Below are 23,209 nucleotides of genomic sequence, written 5' to 3'. Positions count from 1 at the left end.
TCTCACGTTGCCCTGTCTCACACAAGACCTCCAGCACAATACTTGTTCATAAACCTGACTGAAAAAGGATCCAATTCCACACTTTTTCTCGATTTATCCAAGAAAATAATGACTGCTTTTGATTTTCATGCTTTTCATGACAATAAATTCTAAAGTTTCTTTTCCCATTCATTATATCCACTTAGAAACTGATCTTGATCTTTGTCCTTTGAGAAGAGTTTATATTCACGACAGTAAACCTTTTTCTAATAGCCAATTTCTGTCAATTACTTCTTCATTTGTCTTTTGAGTATTGAATTTAAATTGAATTTTCACACAATTGGCCACTAGTTCCTTTTGTAGGCCGTGGCTTACTGCAGTTATACAGTTATTACTATTCTGGCAAGTTCGAGACCACGAGGCCCTCCAAGGCTTGGGGCATTTAGGCCTAGCCTAGTTAGCTATAGAGTAATCCGCCACTGGTGTGTGTGTGTGTGTGTGTGTGTGTGTGTGTGTGTGTGTGTGTGTGTGTGTGTGTGTGTGTGTGTGTATTCAAATACTGTATAATGGCGTGAATGTGCAACACGATATGCATGTAAGCAGATCAAATTGACAATACTTGTGTGTGTGTGTGTGTACACACACTTACACACACACACACACACACACACACACACACACACATATATATATATATATATATATATATATATATATATATATATATATATATATATATATATATATATATATATAAGTGTGTGTGTGTAAATAATGTATAAAGGCTTGAATGTGCAATACGAAATTCATGTAAGCAGACCAAATTAATAATACCTGTATATATATATATATATATATATATATATATATATATATATATATATATATATATATATATATATATATATATATATATATATATGTGTGTGTGTGTGTGTGTGTGTGTGTGAGTGTGTGTGTGTGTGTGCGCGCGCGCGCGCAATTACTGTATAATGGCGTGTGTGTGCAACACGGAATGCATGTAAGCAGGACACATTGATAATACTTACTTGCTTACCGAGTGATAGCTGTATTACACCCATAAGAATTTAGGTCCTAAAGAACATAAAAAAACTCCGCTTGGAACCTATAACAGGAAACAACGAGAACAGATGTATTTTTGAAATGTATTATGGTGAGCAAAAAGCATAAATCAGATTAATGTTGCGTTAGCCAGTCTACTGACGTCACCTATTGAATTCAAAGCTTAGTAATGTCTTGAATTAAAGTCGCCTACCACTTCGGAAAATATAGTTTAGTCTAAAGTTTGACCAATTTGATGTTATGTGATGTTTATAGGCACACAAAGAATATTTGGGTACTAAAGTTTTGTTAAGTAGGCTACATTTATCAAATGATATTATCGCGTATAGGATTTACACAATGATTTAGTGTAAGGTATGCACAAGCCTTTCTGACATGTAACAGGACACGAAGAAAAATTAAATAGTTTACGTTAGAATCTGTACAGTTAACACCAATCTATTCGTTACTTTTGCACACTGTAGTACTTTTGACTGTATGCTTTATCATAACATTGTAAGTTTCAACAAATCCCTTGAATTATTTATCATACTTTATGCTAAGTTAAAAAAGACAACTAAATGGAAAATTATAAATGTAAAATTCATTGAGATGATTCGGAATTATAAGAGAAGTGATAAAATTGATTCGACAATTAATATCTCCGAAGATATTTATTAATATTCAAAGAATAAAATTGCTATAAGTTGAAGTGTAACATCTACAATTAGACATTTAACCCCTCCTGTAACTTGGCACTTATAACGAAATGGAAAAGCCCTGAGCCCTCCCAGGGAGTTCCCCATTTTGAACCTTGATCAGGTTCAGATTTAGGGTCGAGGCATAAGCCTTTGCTACAGAGCCTCTAGTGATTTTGTGATATACTTTAGATTAAAGTTTACCTTTCTGTTATATAGTTTTATCCTTTTCTTCACATCGGGTATAAAATTTCTATCTTCTTTTTTGTATTTCTTTCATTTTAATATCGCTTAACCCTCAAGTTCCTCAGACGATTCAAAGAAGGCTGAACTGGTGTGATGGTTCTTTCTCTAATATACAAGTTTAATAATAAATAAAATTAAAGTAAATTATGCCTCATTATAGAAATTATAAATATAGATTGATTATATTTTGTTTGAAATATTCACTTAATTTTCCTCAAAATGTATGTAGTGTAAACTTTTGGTGATGGCCTCTTAGTGAATGACCCTGAGAGAGAGAGAGATTGTTTAGTGATGAGAAAAATGTCTTAGTGAAAATGACAGATTAAGTTCCCCTGGCCAACTCTAGTGCAACAATTTGGAATTTTAAAAGCCCCTGGAATTATGTTACTACAAGAACCAGTCCAGGTAATGAGCATGTAATGAGTTAAATAAGAAGGTGTCATCGGAACGATTTTTTTTCTGGTGACCTGATTGAATTACGAATGAATTGATTGATTATGAAAATTACCTGTGGTATTTGTGGATTTTATCTTGATATAATTATCATTGCACTCTTCGCAAATAGAATAAAGCGATTTAGGGAAGATAGTGAACAAAGCCCTTATTCTTTGGCTGGGATTTTTTTCTCGTAATTTGTTTCCAGGAAATAAAGGAAGCTTCGGTTTCCCGTGTTTATTCGTGTGTATTTTAGGAATCTTTTGGATATTTCTTTATTACTTTAGCATCCAGCTAAGATGCTTAACCCTATGTACCATGGGACTGGTATTTTAGCTGCTTTAGGCTAACAGTCCCAAAAGCCTACCGGATCGTAGCCTACTCCCATTCAGGATATCGTAACCTTTACGAGTTCTATTATTAATTTTAGTTTTGTTTCTATTGTAGTCTTCTTCTCCATAGAGACATTTATGTAAATTCCATGTAATTCTGGTCCGAGGATATTTTTTAACTTTTTAAAGGGGCCATTGACCCCCTAGTATTGAGCTATAGTTACGTAGGCTATACTTAACGTACAACAATTTTACCAAGAATCGCGGGTTCTACAGTATTGGCCCCTAATTATTAAGTTACAGTAACTTAGGTTAGGCTAGTCTTAACTTCCAGCAGTTTTATTTATTATCACAGGTTCTTCAGTATTGACCCTCCAGGATTAAGCTACAATAATGTAGGATAACCAACCTTAACCTGCAGAAGTTTTTATTGAAAATTCAGGTTCTAGAATATTCTGAGTTGGTTAAAGCATATTGGATTGTGAAATTTATGAGATGGATATTTCACCTTTCTTTTTGTTAAAAAATTATTAACACCAAATGAACAAGTGTAGAGATGTTATGGAAATGGTAAATTTTTCATCTATATCCAGATATAAATGTGTTAGTGGTAAAATAATGGTACATTAAACTGTTTGGAGGAAAAGTCTGTATTATTACAATTTCAAAGAAATTTGGATATCTATTATTTTACTTGTTTGCATATATTTTTGTCATGAGTCATACGAAAAAGTCACTCGAATCTTCCACAATTCCTGGTTATGGAAGTATTTCCTTATGAACTTTGTATAATTGATAATTTACACCAAAATACTAGCCCACGGGGCTAACGTGCATAGCGAAACATAGACCGCTTTCCAGAACATAGGAGAAATAAGATGATGTTTAATCACGAGCGAAGCAAGCATATGGCAGAGCAAAAACCAATAAATCATGAGCTCAATTAGGTAATGAGGTATTTGTAACAATATAATGGTGAAGATTGCTATGAACGACTCAACTCCATAGGAAATGAGATGGAAAATCATGGGAGCATTTGTATATAAGCGGCCAGTTCCTCCTGTGTGGATTAAAGACGGACATCAACAAACTGAAACTTCCCCCCCCCCCCAACCTAATCTACAAGCCGTGTCCTTACCTACTTATCTAACGGGGCCCCACCATATTCTAAGTTAGCCGTAATCGTTCATAAAGGTGGCCGCTATCATACATATACACCAGATCATGTTTTCTATGTGTCCGGAAGTCTGGCAAACAAAACCTCCAGTATTTTGACTGTTTCATTGCTATTATTCAATTTTGATTATGGTAGCTTTTTGATTACAATGATTGGTGTGTTTAGGTTAGACAGTTTCTCTTATTTTACCTATTTTCTGGATTCACAAACCCAAAATCCATGATTTCCCTCAGTGGAACACCCTTATTGTAGTAATTAAGGAGGGGTCCTGTATCTTAAAATCTGATTATTTGCAGTAGAGTGAAAAGTTCAAACGAATTGAAAACGGTATTTATGTCAAAAATTATATTTTCATATCGGATATACAGTATATCCGAGTTTGGTTGAAAATTTAATTTTACGAGTAAGTCTTTAAAATAGTGATTTAAAGTTTTTTTCGGTAATTTCTTGTGAAAATCCATAGTTTTTAGGTTTGGTGGGCCATCTACCATACCTGAAAAAGCTATGGGTATTATCATCAATAACATTCGAAACCCTTAAAATAAACTGTGTACCAATCAATCTTATTTATGGTATCTATATGAACCTTTTAAAACTGTTGTTTCCCCAATTAATCATCCAAATAATCATTGTCTATGATAAAAAAAAAACTTACTGTCATCAAAACCAATTTCTATTAATGAAACAATATCAAAACATGAGCTTTTATTTGCAAGGCCTTATGTGTAGGAAATGTGATTTTTCAATTTTATTTTCTTTGGTGTCCTTTGTAACTGTGTTCATCATACTTAAAACATCCTCCTTAGTTAAACGAGTGTATTTTCCTGTACATTATATTGATACACTAGATTAGCACTATTTAAGTACAGGTATTTGCTTTTTTAAACCATAGCTCGCTTCGCTCGCAATTTGATATCTTGTTCTTATTTTCTAGCAAGCGTATCATGTTTTGCTATGCGCATTATCCCATAGTCTGGTATTTTGGTATTATTTTAGTGATCTCGTTCATCACTTAATTTTTCTCCGCCGTAGCCTGTTGCATTTGGAATTTAAGATTATCTCATAGCTAAGTGGACCAGTACTTATAATAGTTTGTAACATTTTGTCTTTAAATCAATTCAAACACACATACAGTAGGCCATGTTCCAAATTCTGTCTTGGTTGACATAAGATGATAAAACTGAACAACAATAAAATAAATCACATTTCTATCTTAATACTTTAGACTATTGTATATTTGACTGGAAAAACCATTGATTGTACCATTCTATAGTTTTACCAAATAATTTACTTAATCTTCCTGTAATGATGGGACCAAAATAGCATTGTGCAATGGTTGGGAAATCCCCCGCCCCTCTTAGGCACACAAAGCTTTAGGTCAGGTTAGATGGGGTAGCTACATAAATATCCCCTTCATTTTCCTACAACTCTATTATATCGTCATTAGTGTTCATAGATACAGGATTACTGTTATTGGGTTCCATTATTAAAGGAAGATTAAAAAAGTCAAGTATGTTTTGGCATGACAAAGGAGTATTTACGAAAAGATTTGCAGGAGTGAAAGCCATTTGGAAAGAGCAAGTGTGTGTTTATATCAACATCTGTATGTGAGTTGTAAATATTTACCAATATTTGTAGGCCAGGCAAGCTACTGGTGGATTCATTTTTTTTTTTTTACATATTATGAGTGAAGATTTGCTTTTGTAGGAATGTTTTTATTGTAATGATTATATATAATTAGTAGACTTATTGGTAGAACTGCAAGAGAAAGTACCCTACTACCAGACGGTATTTACTGTAGCGTATAGTAAGAGCAATTCAGGAAATGACATATTTTTGTATAGGAATATTGTAGCTGATATTTCAGGATGCTAGAATAACACTTACAGAATGTAATCAATTCATCTAATTTCTGTGTCAAACAATTCTGACCGTTTTTATTTGGTAATTATGATACTTTAATTTCTAGCTAAATACATGAACCATATACAGTACTGTACATTTCCAACCAGTTAGTTTCTGTTTTATACATTCCTGACAATAGTTACTGAAGCAAACCACTAAGTTTTCCTACCCCTTTTATATAGATAGAACTATGGGGATTCCTGTGGAACACCTAAGTTTTTTGGTTGGGTCACTCCAAAATTTAATAATACCTGTAATCAGAAATGCATAAAAAGAAATAACCATTTATATAAATGTATTGTTCCTGTATTTGAGGTGAAATTAAAGTATCATATAATCATTGTCACTCCCCTCAATTGTTCTTATATGATTCACTTTGCTCACAATTCAACATTCTTGTCAAGCATGTATGATAAGAGGTGATGGGTGTGTTGAGCATGCTGACCATGTGGGAGATTATTTCAATCATTATTTACATCCAGTTGAGCAACAGCAGATATATATAGTGAATGGAGTGGGCTGCTGATATAATAAATTGCGGTACTGAAATAGATTGAACACCTCTCTGTGGAGATGTTCTCTTGTAGAGGCAATCATGACAGAACTGAAGGATGGGGGTTGGGTGGGGGGGTTAATGGCTGTTGTAGAACACCACCTGGGAGCCTGTGCCTAAAAACTTGGAAGCTCTTAATTGTTTCAAGACACCAGCTAATGATTACTTTACCTTACTAAAAAAACAATGCCTGAGCAAATCATACCATTTTTCTCCCAAAAGTAAACAATGTACTTGGACAACAACAGTGATGTTCATATTTTATTTCTCTGATGCTTAAGTTATTATGCCCCATCACCGATTAGTCATATAGAGAAACGTACTAAAAGGGCCAGCGTTCATCCACTTCTTATGCCAAATTCTTGTAGAAATTAGACACTTATAATTACTTGTTTATTGAAACTCAATAGTTTCAAAGACATAAGTCCTCTGGTATAACAAGCATCATATATTTCCTGTTTGGTTACCTTCATTATTAGGTATAGTACCGAGGCCTAGGCTAGCCTACCAATAAACATCACTTGGAATTCAATGTGTAATTTTTATATCAGTTGTATAAGACTTTCCCCAATTTTCAGGGGGGGATTTAAGGTATATGGTATGAGAGTTTTCTGAATGGGTAAAACGCAGTGACTTAATATAGGAAAGCAACCTAATCACATCTACATAATGTAGACTCTTAACTCTGATTCCTTCATAACTCTTGCCAATTCCTTTGTTTCCCTAACCAGACTTAGGACATTGTAACACATTTGTTATCTGGCTGGGTAATAAACTACCATTATGTTCTGGCTAGGTAATAAACCACCTTTGTATGTTGGCTAGGTAATAAACCACCTCTGTTTTTTAATTAGGGCTATTACCCTTAACTTTTTAAGATTAAAGTTTTACAGAGGTGGGTTTTTTCCTGCGTGATTACAGTAATGATATGATATTTTAGTTTCTCGTTAGATACAATAAGCATTTGTTCCGTAACCAAAATACAAACCACGCTATTTACATTGGGTTTACTTTCGGCGTAGCTGAAATGACGAGCCAATAGTTTTTAACGAGGGTTAACTACCCCCGCTCTAGTTAGCGGGGGTAGGGGAAGGGGTAGCTTGCTACCCCTCCCCCCCACACACCGGTGATTTGCTTCACTTCACTTTTGGCTCCGGCGATGAACAGATGTGTCTGTCCATCGTCCTCGTTTGACAGCCTTAATCTTTTTTGCTTTTCCTCAGCTTGTGTATGTTTGAAGTTGGCCTCGCCCTTAGATGTCCACCATGCGCAAGTGCCCTGGTATTGCCGGTTGCCCTTGCGGTACTTTCATGTCTGCGGTGGATACGGATCCTCACACCCTTTGACCGCAGTGTCGAGGACGACGGTGTGACAGAGAAAATACTTGTTGTGAGTGTAGGGAGTGGTCTGCCTCCCAGTGGGAAAGGTTTGGCCGCCGGTGTAAGAAGAAGTCCAAGAGAGACCGTTCTCCTTCTGGGGTTGCCTTGAAGGAGGAAGGTTCTCGGGACTCTTCTTCCGCCGCCCAAACCTCCTCCGAAGCTCCCCCTCGTCCGGCTCCTAAGGAGAGACCGCCGAGTGGGAGCGCAGGCCCTAGTTCTGTTTCCTGACCTTCGGTGGGGGGAGAGGGCGTCGCCTCCTATAGCGGGGCGGCTCCCCCTCCTCCTCCGGGGGAGGTTTTTGATAATGATACTGTGTCTCATGATGATCTTTTTCAGCTTTGGGCTTCCTTTGGGCTGAAGGGCCTGCCCTCCAAGGAAGCCCTGTTTGACCTTGTCCAGTTGGGGGCCACTGTTAAGCAGTCGCCGGTGATAGCAGAGGTAGATCCTCTGTCTATCGTCGACGTCGTGGTGACAGAGGCTTCCGACGGGTCTGGGCAAACCTCTGCGGTTCCTGATGTGGATGACGTTGCTGAAGGCTCTCCTCCCCCTTCTGTACATCCTTCGAAGGGGGAAGGGAGTCCCACGGGCTCTTCTGCTGCCAAGCCTCCCTCTCGGGGGAGCGCTCTGACTGAGACTCCCCTTCGGAGGACTGATGATCCTGACGACCCCCCTCGTGGCCGCCTTTGCCGTAAGGCTCACCGTCCGCTACGTCGCAAGGGCCTCCCGTCTCCCTATAAGGGTGCTAAGAGGCGCCTTTTTGAATCTTCGCCTCCTTCCTCCGATGGGGACTCTCCTCGCCCTAAGCAGCCTACAGCTCCTGTCTCCTTAGACCTCTCCGGGGATCGATCTCGTTCTCCAACGCCTTCCAGACCTTCCGCTTCTGGTGCAGATGGACAGCAGTCTGACCTCGTCATCCGACGGGCAACGGTCCCTTCGGGGCAAAGAATTGCCTCCCACGGTGTGGGTGCTTCCCTTGCGCGTCAGGGTTCCCCTCTGCGCCCTTCTGCAGTGTTAGCGCACAGGCGCTCTCCTGCTCGTCTCTCCTGTTCGTCAGCGCTCTCCGGATGATCGTCGCCCCACTGCTCGCCAGCGCTCTCCTGAGAACATCGAACATCCTGCTGTTCCTGTTGTGCGCCCAGGGCGCCATCGGTCTCCTGAGCACTTTAGATCTCCTGCCCGTCAGAGCGCACCTGCGCTCCCAGTTCCTGACACCCGCCCTGTGCGCCCACGTTCGCCCGCGTGACCTAGAACTTCGGTTCAGGTCTTGGACAAGGACTCTTCTTCTCCTCGCCCTTGCAATCCTGCTCATCAGCCTGTTCCAGCGCAGCAACGCTCGCGGTCTCCAACGCGTACTTCCAAGGTTCCTGTACGTCCTCGCGCCCACGCACCTCCTGTTCTTGAGCTCGTTCATGAATGTTCGCCTTTGCGCAACGCGCTGGCAGCTCCCACACAGGATTCCACGCGTCGCCCTCCTGCTCGCCAGCGATCACAGACGCGTCAACGTTCGCCTGCTCGTCAGCGATCTCCTGCACGTCAACGTTCGCCTGAACATCGGCGATCTCCTGACCGCCCGCGTGACTATTCGCCTGCGCGCAAGCGCTCTCCTACGCGTCGGCGCCCAGAGGATCTGGAGAGACATGGGTCTCCTATCAGCTCGCCCACGCGTGGTCGCTCGCCTGCGCGTTCTACGCGCCACCATGCACCAACGCGCCATCGCTCGCCTACGCGCCATCGATCGCCAGCTCGCCATCGATCGCCAGCTCGCCATCGCGCTCCCACGCGTTACAGGTCCCCTGGACACCATCGACAGTGGTCGTCGGAGCGATCTCGTTCTCCCATGCGCCAACGCGCTCGCTCGCCCTCGTGCTCACGCACTTACTCACCTGCGAGCCCGCGCTCGATTGTCTCCGCACGATTGCGCACCCGCGCTTCAACAGCCTCTCGCGCGCGACTCCTTAGTATCGCCTACGCACGAGCGTCAGCACGACCCCCGTTCGCGTCGGGTTCCGCAGCTCGTGACAGCAGCAGGGACGCATGTCGCCAGACCCCAATCAGGATTGCCTCCGCCTAAGCGCAGGTCTCTTTTTCAGGATAGGGAAGACCCATCGGAGAGGTCAGAGCAACTTTCTTCCCCTTTTTCCTTACAGGCAGGTCCAGTGGTGTCCACTCCGAAGGATCGCCCGATCCCCTTCCCTCCAGCGGGAATTTCGGACTCTGTGTCTGTGTCTCGGCAGTCTTGGTTTGGTCCTCTGATGCGGGCGTTAGTGAAGGCTATGAAGCCGGCATTCGCCGATCAAGGACACAAGCCAACGGCGGCCTCGCCCCCGCTGAAGAGAAGGAGAGGAGTGGACTTCGTGGTGACTTCTCCCAGGGAGAAGCTGGTTCCTAAGAGGTCCGTCAGGAAGGCTCCATCCCCTTCGCAGGCGTTTTCTCCTTCTCCCGAGGACGAGGCTTTTCCGTCCTCAGGAGAATCCAGCGAGGTAGCGGTCTCCCCCTCGGCACCAAGGGGGAAGTCGTCTCCTCGTGGAGGGGAATCGTCTCGCTTGGAAGGCGCCTTCCAGACCTCTTTGTTGGGGTCGTGTATCCCGCCCAGGAGGGAACCCAAGGACTCCAAGACGATTCCGAAGTCGTCTTCTCGAATTCGTCAGGATCCAGCTGCACCCCAGGAGAACGTCCACGCATCTCCCCAGGAAGAGATTCCGGGGACAGGAGATTTAGCTGCCAGTCCACAGGGAGACCAGCAAGAGTCTGAGCATGCCTTCTGGCAGGTTCTGAGCCTGATGAGACAGCTCAACGGGTTCATGGACCCTGTGATCGGCCCCCGTGAAGGCAAGGACACGGTCCTGGATCAGGTGTACGGAACTCAGAAGCCCCCCAAGGCCAGCGCGGCTTTGCCCTGGTCCCAGGGGCTGAAGAATGCCAGAGCCAGGGCCAATACTTAACTCGCGGTTCTCGCTTCCTCCAGTTGTTCCTCTGCCGGGAACAAACTCCTCCCACCTCCTCGTCTCCAGCAGAGGAGGTATTTTGAGATCATGGGCGAGTCTAGCCTCGCTCTTCCCCTCCATCATTCGGTAGAAGAGCTCGCTAGGGGAGTTCCTCTTGAGAAGCTCTCCGCTCAGCAGGTGACGTTCTCGGCGTTGGAGATCCTGAGCCATGAGAAGGTCGGTAAGTGCGCCATGCAGGCCACTTCGTGGCTGGATATCTGGCTAGGTTCTCTGGGCATCCTATTGCGCTCTGAGGATCTGTCTAAGGAGACCAATAGGAAGGCCCTGGAGACCTTCCTCCTCTCGGGCACTTGCTCCATCGAGTTCCTGGCACATCAGGTTACCAACCTATGGGCCAACTCGGTGTTGAAGCGTCGTGATGCGGTGACCATGCAGGCTCAGGCACGCTTCCCTCCTTGGGGGGAATCTGTTCGAGCCTCAGGACATGGAACGTACAGCTGAGAGGTGGAGGAAGTCTAGCCAAGATTCCCTCTTCTAAAGGGCCCTTACATCTCGGCCCTACAAGCCTCCAGCTCCGCAGCAACCGCAGCAGCAGCCTCGCAAGACACCAAAGCAGGCGCCGGCAGCTAAGAAAGGGGTGTCTAAGTCCCAGCCCTTTCCAGCCAAGGACAAGAGGGGCGGTAAGTCCTCCAGGGGAGGCAAGACTCTTAGAGGGAGCGGCCGCAAACGCTAGGAGTGGCAGTCCCCCCGCGTGTTCAACTGTGGGGGGATGCCTTCAAAGTTGCGTGCACAGGTGGCAGCAACATGGGGCCGATGCTTGGACGGTCTCCGTGATCGGCCAAGGCTATCGCGTCCCATTCACGACATCTCAACCTCTTCTGACAGCGAATCCAGTGTCGTTGAGCTCCTATGCCATGGGATCGGTAAAGGGGCTAGCCCTTCGGGCAGAAGTCGAGACCATGCTCAAGAAGGATGCTCTCCAGGAGGTCGTCGACGGCTCCCCAGGCTTCTTCAGTCGACTCTTTCTTGTAAAGAAGACGTCTGGAGGCTGGAGACCTGTCATCGACCTCTCAGCTCTGAACAAGTTTGTCAAGCAAACTCCATTCAGCAAGGAGACAGCGGACACGGTCAGACTTGTGGTGAGACCACAAGACTTCATGTGCACACTGGATCTAAAGGACGCGTACTTCCAGATCCCAATCCATCCGTCTTCCAGGAAGTACTTGAGATTCAGCCTATACAGCAAGACCTACCAGTTCAAGGTGCTGTGCTTCGGTCTCTCCACAGCACCTCAGGTGTTCACCAGAGTGTTTACCCTGATTTCATCTTGGGCGCACAGGAACGGCATCCGTCTCCTTCGTTATTTGGACGACTGGCTGATCCTAGCAGATTCGGAGTCGACCCTTCTTCGACACCGAGACAGGCTTCTGGGACTTTGCCAGGATCTGGGGATCGTGGTAAATCTCGAAAAGTCCTCTCTGCAGCCGTCCTAACGACTGGTTTATCTAGGCATGTTGTTAGACACCAATCTCCACAAAGCCTTTCCATCAGACGACAGGATAGCAAGGCTGAGGAGGGTGGCGGAACCCTTCCTCAGGCGAGAAGAGCTTCCCGCCCAATCGTGGTTGCGTCTCATAGGTCACCTGTCCTCCCTGGCTCGTCTGGTTTCAAATGGCCGTCTCAGGATGAGATCCCTGCAGTGGCTACTCAAGTCCTGGTGGAATCGAGGATCCGATTCCCCGGACTTAAAGGTCCCGATAGGACCTTCGGAACAGGCGGACCTGCGGTGGTGGCTGGTCGACGAGAACCTGCGAAAGGGAGTAGATCTTCTCGTCCTCCCCCCGGAGTTGACACTGTTTTCGGACGCGTCAAAAGAATGGTGGGGGCCGCACATTCTGGAGCAGAGGACCTCAAGCCTTTGGTCAGAATCAGGAAAGTACCTGCACATCAACCTGCTAGAGATGAAGGCCGTTTTTCTGGCTCTTCAACAGTTCCAACGGACCCTGGCGGGTCACTCCGTGGTGGTGATGAGCGACAATACCACGGTAGTGGCTTATATCAACAAGCAGGGAGGTACTTTTTCGCAGCAGCTATCCCATCTTGCAGTAGAGATTCTGAGGTGGACCGAAGTCCACTCGATAACACTATCAGCTCGCTTCATTCCTGGCAAGAGGAATGTGCTCGCCGACAGTCTGAGCAGGGCTTCGCAGATAGTGAGTACCGAGTGGTCTTTGGATCCTCAGATAGCCAACAAAGTCCTGACTTTGTGGGGTTCCCCGACAGTGGATCTGTTCGCGACAGCTTTGAATTTCAAGCTGCCCCTGTACTGTTCCCCAGTCCCGGACCCCAAGGCACTCTGGCAAGATGCTTTCCAACAACGGTGGGACAACATCGACATGTACGCCTTCCCACCGTTCTGTCTGATGAGAAGGGTGCTCAACAGGACCAGACTATCGGTCAACTGTTCGATGACTCTGATAGCTCCGCTATGGCATCACGCGGAATGGTTCCTGGACCTTCTGCAGCTCCTGACGGAGCTCCCGAGAGAACTTCCCCCATGACACGAGCTACTCAGACAACCACACTGCAACATCTTCCACAAGGCCGTAGCCTCGCTTCGGCTTCACGCCTGGAGACTGTCCAGCGTCTCCTCACGGAGAAAAGCTTTTCGCAACAGGTTGCGGAGAGGATGTCTCGGCACCTGGGAAAGTCCTCTGAGGGAGTCTACCAGGCAAAGTGGAGAGTCTTCTGTGGTTGGTGTCGTGGGAGGGGTATCTCTCCACTCGATGCCACTATTCCAGCAATAGCGGAGTTCCTCGTTTATTTGCGGGAGGAAATGCGCCTTTCGGTCTCAGCGGTGAAAGGCTATCGCTCAGCCTTAAGCCTGGCTTTTAGGCTGAAAGGAGTGGACATTTCTTCCTTGCTGGAACTTTCTCTACTCATACATAGCTATGAGCTTACCTGCCCTCAGTCGGAAGTGAGACCTCCTCCTTGGAACGTGGTTCGGGTTCTCAGGGCTCTTAAGAGACCTCCCTTCGAACCATTACGCCAGGCCTCTGATCGCCACCTGTCTTGGAAGACGGCTTTCCTGCTCGCTTTGGACGCTGCTAAGCGAGTTAGTGAACTTCATGGTCTCTCGTACAATAGCGCCCATTCAAGGGGATGGGGGGAGGTAATGTTCAGGTTCGTCCGTGAGTTTGTTGCCAAGACTCAGAACCCTGGAGTGCCGGACCCACGGTTCGACTCTTTCAGGATCGCGAGTCTCCGTTCTGTAACAAGCGACCCGGACCAGCTACTATGTTCAGTGAGGAGTCTGAGGTGTTACTTGAAGAGAACAGCTGCAGTTCGTCCTCAAGTGCAAGCATTGTTTGTTAGCACAGGCAGGACGAAGAGGAGGGTCACCAAGAACACCATCTCGGCTTGGATTCGAAGGGTTATCCATCACGCCTTGAATCCAGACCCTCCTCCGTCACGTCGCCCTAGGGCACACGACGTCAGGTGCATTGCTACGTCCCTGGTCTTCAAGAGAAACTTCTCTGTGACGCAGGTGCTTCAAGCGGGGGTCTGGAAGTGTCAGACGACCTTCACAGCCCACTACCTGCAGGACGTGACCCACAGGAGCCTCGATACCTTTACTATCGGCCCTGTGGTGGCTGCACAACAGCTGGTCTAACTTCATGCTCCTTTATGGACAAGTAGCAGTAGGTTGAGGGCGTTGTTACCCGGTTTTAGTCTGCGTGAATGAAAGAGTATGTCTGACCCTTACTTCTCTCTTCATCCTACCCTCTCTTGGGGAAGCAGCATCCTGGTTTCCGCATAGCTGACTTCAACCTCTGCATGTAACTCATGCTTCCTTGTGCTCCTAGTATTAAGCTTAATACTGTCGCGTCCCCCATACCCTGACGAGGTGGTATTGGGAACGTCCTATCCTGGATTCCTATCTAAAGGTCTCAAGGTCAACTTCATAGGACGAGTCACGCTCTTTCTTCCACACACAACTTATGTAGGCCACACGTCCCTTGCGAAGCGAGGAACTTGTGAGGTGCAGGGGCTCCTTTTCTCAAGTGCTACTCACTTGGAGGCGGAGCCCCCGGGTAAAGCCAAAGATAATTTTTATTTTTCCTAACCATACAAATCTTAGCTATTTACACATATTTGCCCGCCAGCCCTGTCCCCCAAGTCAAGTCCTACCTCTAAGTGAAGTGAAGCAAATCACCGGTGGGGGGGGGGGGGGGTAGCAAGCTACCCATTCCCCTACCCTTGCTAACTAGCGGGGGGGGGGGGGGGGGGGGGGTTAGTTAACCCTCGTTAAAAACTATTGGCTCGTCATTTCAGCTACGCCGAAAGTAAACCCAATGTAAATAGCCAAGGTTTGTATGGTTAGGAAAAAAAACAAATTATATCCGAATTTGTCATATTTGTTACGACACTCTACAAACTTCACGCTATTTATTAGGGGTTATCTTTCGACGAAGATGGAAGACTAGCCATTAAGACTTTCAAGTGAGGTGGCAATTACCCAAACCTCTAGTTAGGAGGGGTAGTGAGGGATGCCAGCTACCCCTCTCACTCACACACCAGTGAAACCAAGTCACTTTTTGATTGGAGGCAGGACTTAAGGGGGACAGGTGATGGCGGGGCAATATGTATATACAGTGATATCTCGGTACTCGACCATGATCCGTTCGGGATCAGTGTTCGACCTCCGATTTGTTCGAGTACCGAAACCTTTTTTCCCATAAGAAATAATGGTATTTATTTTTATATGTTCCTACGCACTCCAAAATGCCCAAAATATTGATAAAACGTGTACCTAAACAACAATAATTATTTAAATGTGTACAAAATTGGTCGGAAAACTATATAAAACAATTTTAAACCATTTACTGTACATACCTTTGAGCAGCGGTTCGATGGCATACAGGAATGGATGTGGAGAGGATGGAAGGGGGAGGTTACTGCTTGGAAGGAGAGTCCCCTTCCATGATGTAGCTGGGTAGTTCTCCTTCAGGGGTTTTTCCTCTCTGCAGTAAAAGGTCGGGCAAATCTCCTTCGGGGGTTTTTTCTCTTCTGTTTCTCTTCTTTGGAGGGGAATCAGGCTGGGATGTAGCAGCTCTCTTTTCTTTTATGAAAAACATGTCAATTTTCAGCTGCTTCTTTCTCTTCTGCGCTATTCTTCTAAAGTGAGACATAACATTATCATTAATGTAGGTATTGGCCGGCATTTTCTTCCAAAATAACCCGGTCTCATCGCAATTGAAGACTTGCTGCGGGATCAAATTTTGTTCCTTAATGTATCGGTCGAATTCAACAACGTATTTTTCAGCTGCCGCCTGATCCGAACTGGCTGCCTCCCCATGCCTAGTCACACGGTGAATACCAGTTCTGTTCCGTAATTTCTTGAATCAGCCCCTGCTTGCTTTAAAAGTTAATGACGAATCACTTTTTCTAGTACTGGCACTTTTTTTCACCAATTCTTCATAAATATGAAGAGCTTTCTCGCAAATGAAAGCTTCACTTATACTTTCCCCGGCCAACTGCTTTTCTTTAATTAATATAAGGAGCAACTTTTCCATTTCCTCAATTACTTGTGGCCTTTGCTTACTAATTGCTGTCACTCCCTGTGCAACATTAGCTTTCTTTATCACTTCCTTATTTTTCTAAAAGGTCGAAATGGTCGACTTCGCCATGCCATACTGTAAGGCTAGATCAGACACTCGTATACCATTCTCGTATTTCGCAATAATTTCCTTCTTCAACTCGATCGTTGTTCTCACTGTTTTCCTCTTATCCTTCCTCTTATCACTAACTTTCTTGGGGCCCATTATTATCGGCAAAAAAAGACAATAAAACGCACTAAATCACAATAAATTCTCAACACGTGTTGTCGGACTGACGCTCTCTCTTGAAATGATGCTACCCGACCAAGCGAGAGTAGCCGAGATGGCCGCTCATCTCACTCGGCCATGCGTTTGGCTGTTCGAGTTCCGATTTTTTGTTCGAACACCGCAGCAAAAATTACTTGAATTTTTTGGTCGAACTCCGATTTGTTCGAATTTAGAGTCGTTCGACTACCGAGGTATCACTGTATACTATAGCTACAGGTTTGTGTTGTTAGGAAAAATACAAATTACTTTCAAATTTGTCATTTTTTGTATCACTACAAACCTTAGCTATTTGTTAGGGATGTCTCACTCATCAGGAGGGTGGAAATCCAACAACTGGTTTGGCCATTGACCCGGGGGTTTTCATGTACAGGCTTGGCATGTAACTGAGAGAACCCTGACGCCTCGCTAAAAATTTCTTGCTGTGCACGGGTAGCGGCCTGAGCAACCTGGGTTGAAGCCTGGATGGTCAATGTACTTCGGGTGGTTTATATTATCCTGTTCATCAGTTCTCCCCCTCCCCTAATTTATCATCCAGTGAGATCATTACCCTTCAGGCAGAAGTGCAAACTATGTTTTAAGAAGGGTGCTCTCAAAGAGGTCGTTAACCGGTCTCCAGGGTTCTTCAGTCGACACTTTCTTGTAGAGAAGGCGTCTAGAAACCAGTCGTAGAAGTCTCAGCCTGAAATGAGTTTGTCATCGGACTCCGTTAGGTGGAGATAGTAGCCACGGTCAGATGGACTGTCAAATCAGGGTACCTCATGATCACACTTGATTTAAAAAAGACACACTTCCGGATCCCAATCCATCCGTCGTCAAGGAATTAGCTTAGATACATTCTGCACGAAAGATATACCTGTTTGTTCCAACACAGATACAAACCTTCGCTATTTATTGGGTACAGTATTACTTTCGGCAACGCTGAAAACCAGCCAAGACAATTTTAGTGAGGGATAATTACCCCATCCGCTAGTAAGCGGGAGGGGGTTGGAGTAGACTAGCTACCCCGCTCACTCACGCCTGTCGGTTGAGTAACCACTTTTACTTTTGGCTCGGTAGAGTGTAGACGTGCCGTCTCTCTCTCCCGTTAAACAAACTGCCTTGACTTTATTACTTTTTCTTTTTCTTTTGTGTGTGTCGGTGTGTGTATGGTTATTGTCCCGCTATGCGGACATGTCCAGGGATTGAAGGCCGCCGCTGCGGCACCTTCATGTCGTCCGTGGAAACAGACCCACACCCTTTATGCCCGGATTGCCGATGAACTCGGTGTTCGCGGGACAACACCTGTTCCGAGTGTAGGAAGTGGCCTGCCTCCCAGTGGGAGAGGTTTGCGCGTAAGAAGAAGTCTAAACGCGAATCTTCGCTTTCGGGGTCTTCCTCGAAATTGAAGAAATCGCGGGCTTCTGCTTCCTCTACACCCAAATCTCTGCCCGAAGCTAATCCTCGACCAGGCCCTTCCGGGGTACGGTCGAGCAGTAGCGCAGGGCTTGTGACTCCAGGTCAACCCTGTGAGATAGACGAGGATGGTGGCTCCCCTAGTGAGTCGTCTCCTCTTCCCCCAGGGAGCGCTTGTTCTTTTCCAGACCTTGGGTCTGGTTCCGACACTGATGAGTTAGCTAACCCACCAGGGGCGGTGGCAGGGCTCTCTCCAAGGCGAGCTTCCCCTTTGGGGGAACATATCTCTCGTTTGTGAGAGAAGGTTGCCTCTGTGCATCGGCAATCTCCTTGCGCTTTAGGTTCTCCTCCAGGGGCGGAAAGAGAACCTTGTTATAAGCGTAGTTCTCCTTCGGGCGAACTTTCCTCCCCTGCAGAGGATTTATCTGTTGGCCTTAATCAGTGTCCCCCACGGGCGGAGTCTGTTGTACGTTCCTCTCGGGAGGTTCGTAGAGTGGAGGGGTGGGTAACCCCTCTCCACCCCAGGCGTTCTTCTCCTCGGGCTGTGAGGAGACGTCTTTTTGAACCTGCTGGTTCTCCTCACGTTGACCCTTCGGGGTCTCGTGACGATCACTCTTTGGGCTGGCGTGATCGTGAGCCTTCGGGCTCTCGTCATGTTGATCCTGCGGGTTCTCATGACAGCAGGATTCCTTCGGGTCTCCGTCGCGCTGAACATTCAGGCTCTCGCGACTTGAAACCTTTGGGTTTCTCTTACGCTGAACCCTCGGGCTCTCGTAACGACGGTAGCGTTGAACCTCCGGGTTCTCGTACCGTCAGTCACGTTGATCCTTCGGGATCTCGTGATAGAGGAATCTCGATTCCTCGTTACGCTGACCCTTTGCGGTCTCGTAACCTGAGTTACACTGAACCCTTGGGCTCTCGTAACTCTAGTCGCGCTAACACTTCGATGTATCGTGACAGAGAAACTCCGTGTCCAACCACGCCGAAGCTCCCAAGACCCAGAGTTCCTCCAAGCTGCTTCAGGGCCTGAAGTCTCAGAGCAAGTTCTACCTTCCGGAGGGCCAGCGAGCAGGTGGCCTGTACGGTGGAGCCAGCAGTAGCAGTTTTGGGCCAAGGAGCAGCGGAAGAAAGGGCCTCTACAGCACCGGTCTGCTTCTCTCAGTCAGAAGCGACCATGATGGAGGAGATAGCGAAGGACCTAGTTAACGTGTCTTCGTGGCTGGATTGGTGGGCCTCCACCCTAGTAGGCGTCCAGTCCTCCTACGACCTCACGGTTCCAGAAAATCAGGCCTTACTGAAGGAGCTGATTAGCTCGGGAGGTAAGGTTCTGAAATTCCTATCGTACCAGTCCCTAGTGCAGGCCGCCAACTGGGTTCTACGGAGGAGGGACACTGTCTTCAACAATCTCACCAGGCCTCTCCCGGACAGAGAAGCGAGATCCCTGAGAAGTCTGCCCCTGTGGGACAATTCTATTTTCCCCTTGAAGGCGGCAGAAGAGACAATGGAAAAGGTCAGGAAACTGAAGGACGCGGGTGTTTCCAGACCCCCTCCAGTGAGAAGACCTACCCACAGAAGGACCACCTCCGATGTTCCCCTCCCTCCTCGGGCTTCACCTAGCCAGCCCAGGAGAGATACCCCTACTACGTCCTGGTCGCAGTCATTGCACAGGGGAGGAGCGTCGGCTCAGTCTTCCTATAGACCGTCCTACGCAGCGGCCAGAAGAGGACGATCAGGCCGCGCCTCCAGGAGGAGATAGGGAGAGAGGCCCCCTACTCCTGCCGAAGCCTCAGGTGGGGGGATGCCTCAGACATTCTTGGCAAGCATGGAAGGACCACGGAGCGGATCCGTGGACCGTAACAGTCCTGATACCAGACCAACGGGCAGAGTGGTTGGCTCCCAAGGACCCCTTGAGGAGGACAGCTCTGCAAGAGGAAGTCTCGGCGATGCTGGCGAAAGGAGCGATAGAACCAGTCAAGGAGCTGGGCCCGGGGTTCTACAGCAGACTCCTCCTGGTGGAGAAAGCAACAGGAGGTTGGAGACTGGTCATAGACCTCTCAGCCCTCAACAAGTTTTTGTGCAAGACTGACTTCAAGATGGACACCCCGAAGTTGGTCCTAGCGTCCTTGAGAGAAGGGGACTTCATGATGTCCATAGACCTCAAGGACGCATACTTCCAGATCCCAGTCCACCCCTCCAGCAGGAAGTACCTAAGGGTGAAATGGGGTACCCAAGCGTCGCAGTTCAAGACCCTCTGCTTTGGGCTGTCCACAGCTCCTCAGGTCTTCACGAGAGTCTTCACAATGGTCTCAGCCTGGGCACACGAACAGGGTATCCGCCTGATTCGGTACCTGGACGACTGGTTGTTACTTTCAGCCTCAGGGGAAGTACTGAGGGAGCAAGGCGCGAAGCTACTGCGGTTCTGCAACGTCTTGAGTATCATCATCAACCTGGAAAAGTCCCAATTGATACCCTCCACCAGGATGACCTACCTCAGAATGGTCCTGGACTCCCGATTGGCGAGAGCCCTCCCTTCCGCTGAGAGATTAGACAACTTGGACCAGATCCTCCGTCCCTTTCTGTCGGGCCAGCCCATTAGAGTGAAGGACTGGCAGAGGCTGATAGGCCATCTCGTGTCATTGGAGAAGCTGGTCCCCCAAGGGAGGCTCAAGCTCAGGGGAGTCCAGTGGAATCTGAAGGAGCTCTGGAACCAGAGAGACTCCCCCCAAAGGTGATTCTGGTTCTCCCGGAGACGAGAAAAGTCCTGGAGTGGTGGCGCGTCAGATTGAACACCCTCAAGGGAATGCCCTTCGCAGCCGACCCTCCGGAGATGCTCTTGTTCACGGACGCATCCAAGGAGGGGTAGGGGGCCCACCTCCTTGGAAGATCAGCAAGAGGAAGTTGGACGGACGCGGAGAAGACTCGGCACTTAAACGTCCTAGAAATGAGGGCAGTGCGAAGGGCGTGCCAGGAGTTTGTCCATCTACTCCTGGAGAACACAGTGGCACTGATGTGCGACAACGCCACGGTGGTGGCCTACATAAAGAAGCAAGGAAGACTAAAATCGAAGGAGTTGTGCGTCCTCACGTTGGAACTTCTGGAATGGGCCGAAGTGGAACAGATCAGAATCTCAGCAAGGTTCATTCCAGGAAAAAGGAATGTCCTGGCCGACGGCCTCAGCAGGATGGGACAAGTAGTAGGAGCCGAGTGGTCCCTACACCCAGAAGTGGCCAAAACCATCATTCGGAAATGGGGATCGCCAGTGATGAACCTCTTTGCAACAAGACTGAACGCACAGCTTCCCGTGTTTTGTTCTCCTGTGCCAGACCCAAAAGCGGCATTTGAGGACGCCTTCTAGCACCCTTGGGACAATCTCGACGTTTACGCCTTCCCTCCCTTCGCGATGCTCAGACAGGTCCTCAACAGAGTAAGGTGGGCGGACAACCTGCGGATGACTTTGGTAGCGCCCTGGTGGCCGGAGAGAGAATGGTTCGTGGATCTGAAGGAACTGGCGTGTCTTCCACCTTGGCCCCTCCCGGACAGGCCAGACCTTCTCCGGCAGCCCCACTTTCAAAGGTTCCACGAGAACCCTTGGTCCCTCCGCCTTCACGCGTGGAGGTTATCGGGCGTCTTCTGAAGAAGGAAGGCTATTTGTCGGGAACGGCAGCAAGGATGTCAGGGTATCTGAGACGTTCTTCGGCAGCGGTCTACCAGGCAAAGTGGACCACTTTTACTAAATGGTGCTCCGCCAGGAACATCAAGCCAGTGAGGGCCTCCATCCCGGAGATAGCGGACTTCTTGGTCTATCTCCGGGACGTGGTTAACATGTCCATCCCGGCCATCAAGGGAGTCCGAGCTGCTCTAGGCCAAGTCTTCCTCCTGTAGGGCATCGACCTGGGAGCCCCTAGACATATCTCAATGCTCATCAAGAGTTTCGAGCAATCATGCCCCCCTCAAGCCGTTAGAGCGCCACAGTGGGACGTGGCCACGGTCCTGAAGATGTTGTCAGAGCCTCCCTTCGAACCCCTAAAAGACATCGTGGACAAGGATCTCACCCTCAAGACAGTTTTTCTGCTGGCGTTGGCCTCAGCAAAACGGGTAGGGGAGATTCATGGACTGTCTTACGAGGTCTCACACTCTAAGGGTTGGCGGGAAGCTTCCTTCAGGTTTGTGTCATCCTTCGTAGCTTAGACCCAGAATCCAGCCGTGTGGGATCCCAGGTTTGAGGGCTTCTCGGTACCGGCAATCCCTCGCTCAGACAACCCGAGGGACTTAGGGCTGTGCCCTGTCAGGGCAATAAGGAAATACTTAGAGAGGACAGCTAGACTTCGTCCTGGGATCAAAAGTCTTTTTGTCTCCACAGGCCCAGTGAAGAAGCCAGTCTCGAAGAACTCTATCTCCTTCTGGCTGCGGCAAGTGATTATCAGAGCCTACAGTAGTGCAGGAGTCCCCCTGCCGGGCAAGCCCAGGCCCCACGACATTAGGGGTCTAAGTACCTCGTTAGCATTCGAGAAGAATATGGCAGTGGGCCAGATCCTGAGAGCAGGCACCTGGGCTAACCAGTCAACCTTCACAGCTCATTACCTGAAGGACTATTCGAGGAAGTCCCTGGACGGGTTCTCGATAGGCACCGTCTTTTCCGCGCTCCAAACGATTTAAAGGTGTAGCCCCAGAGATAACCGCGGGTAGTAAGACCAAGAGACACAGGTTCGTTCCTTAACCCCCTTGTTCTTTCTTCCCCTGTTTCTGCTCGAAAATTGACTCAGGTAGCCCCCCTGAGCCTGCTTCAAGATACACGGTCATCGGAAGGACATGTCTCCTAGGATTTCTTGCAGAGGTGAGTTACTTAGACATGAGTTTTTTTGTGTAGTTTTCCCCCTTTTTCCATGTTTCCTGGAGGTCAACAGAACCTAGCCTCATATCTAGGTTCCCCGATTATGCTTAGCACGGTTTCTAGGTCTGGAAGGCCACTCCCACCTCCTAAAGTATAAGTCTCCTAAGAAAGTAGTTCGAGGTAAGTACTCCGTGTTGGAACAAATCACAAATTTTAAGTAATTTGTATTTTTCCTAACAGTACTTCCCTCGAACTACCTTACTGGACTTCTTAGAAACCTAAGCTACCAAGAACTTACTGGAGGTCGAGACCTGAGCAAGCATGCTCCCTGACCCGGCGTTAGCCTCAGGGCACGTATCACTCCACCTGAGGTTACCCCCATAGAAA

At 47.4% G+C, this 23,209-nt stretch overlaps 1 protein-coding gene across 1 annotated transcript in view; it reads left to right on the top strand.

Annotated features, from left to right (window-relative positions):
• Window positions 1–2,232: 2,232 nt before the first annotated feature.
• Cdc27 (cell division cycle protein 27) overlaps window positions 2,233–23,209 on the top strand; it is a 186,581-nt gene continuing 165,604 nt past the window's right edge. Inside the window, exon 1 of the mRNA XM_068384545.1 lies at window positions 2,233–2,390. Coding sequence (XP_068240646.1) covers window positions 2,367–2,390 — 24 coding nt within the window. The 5' untranslated portion in view covers window positions 2,233–2,366. The remainder of the gene's footprint in view (window positions 2,391–23,209) is intronic.

This window comes from Palaemon carinicauda, chromosome 12 (assembly GCF_036898095.1).
Source record: "Palaemon carinicauda isolate YSFRI2023 chromosome 12, ASM3689809v2, whole genome shotgun sequence".
In the NCBI taxonomy this organism is placed as follows: Eukaryota; Metazoa; Arthropoda; class Malacostraca; order Decapoda; family Palaemonidae; genus Palaemon; species Palaemon carinicauda.
The sequence above is the reverse complement of the archived record's forward strand: the minus strand, read 5'-3'. Positions and strand labels throughout refer to the sequence as shown.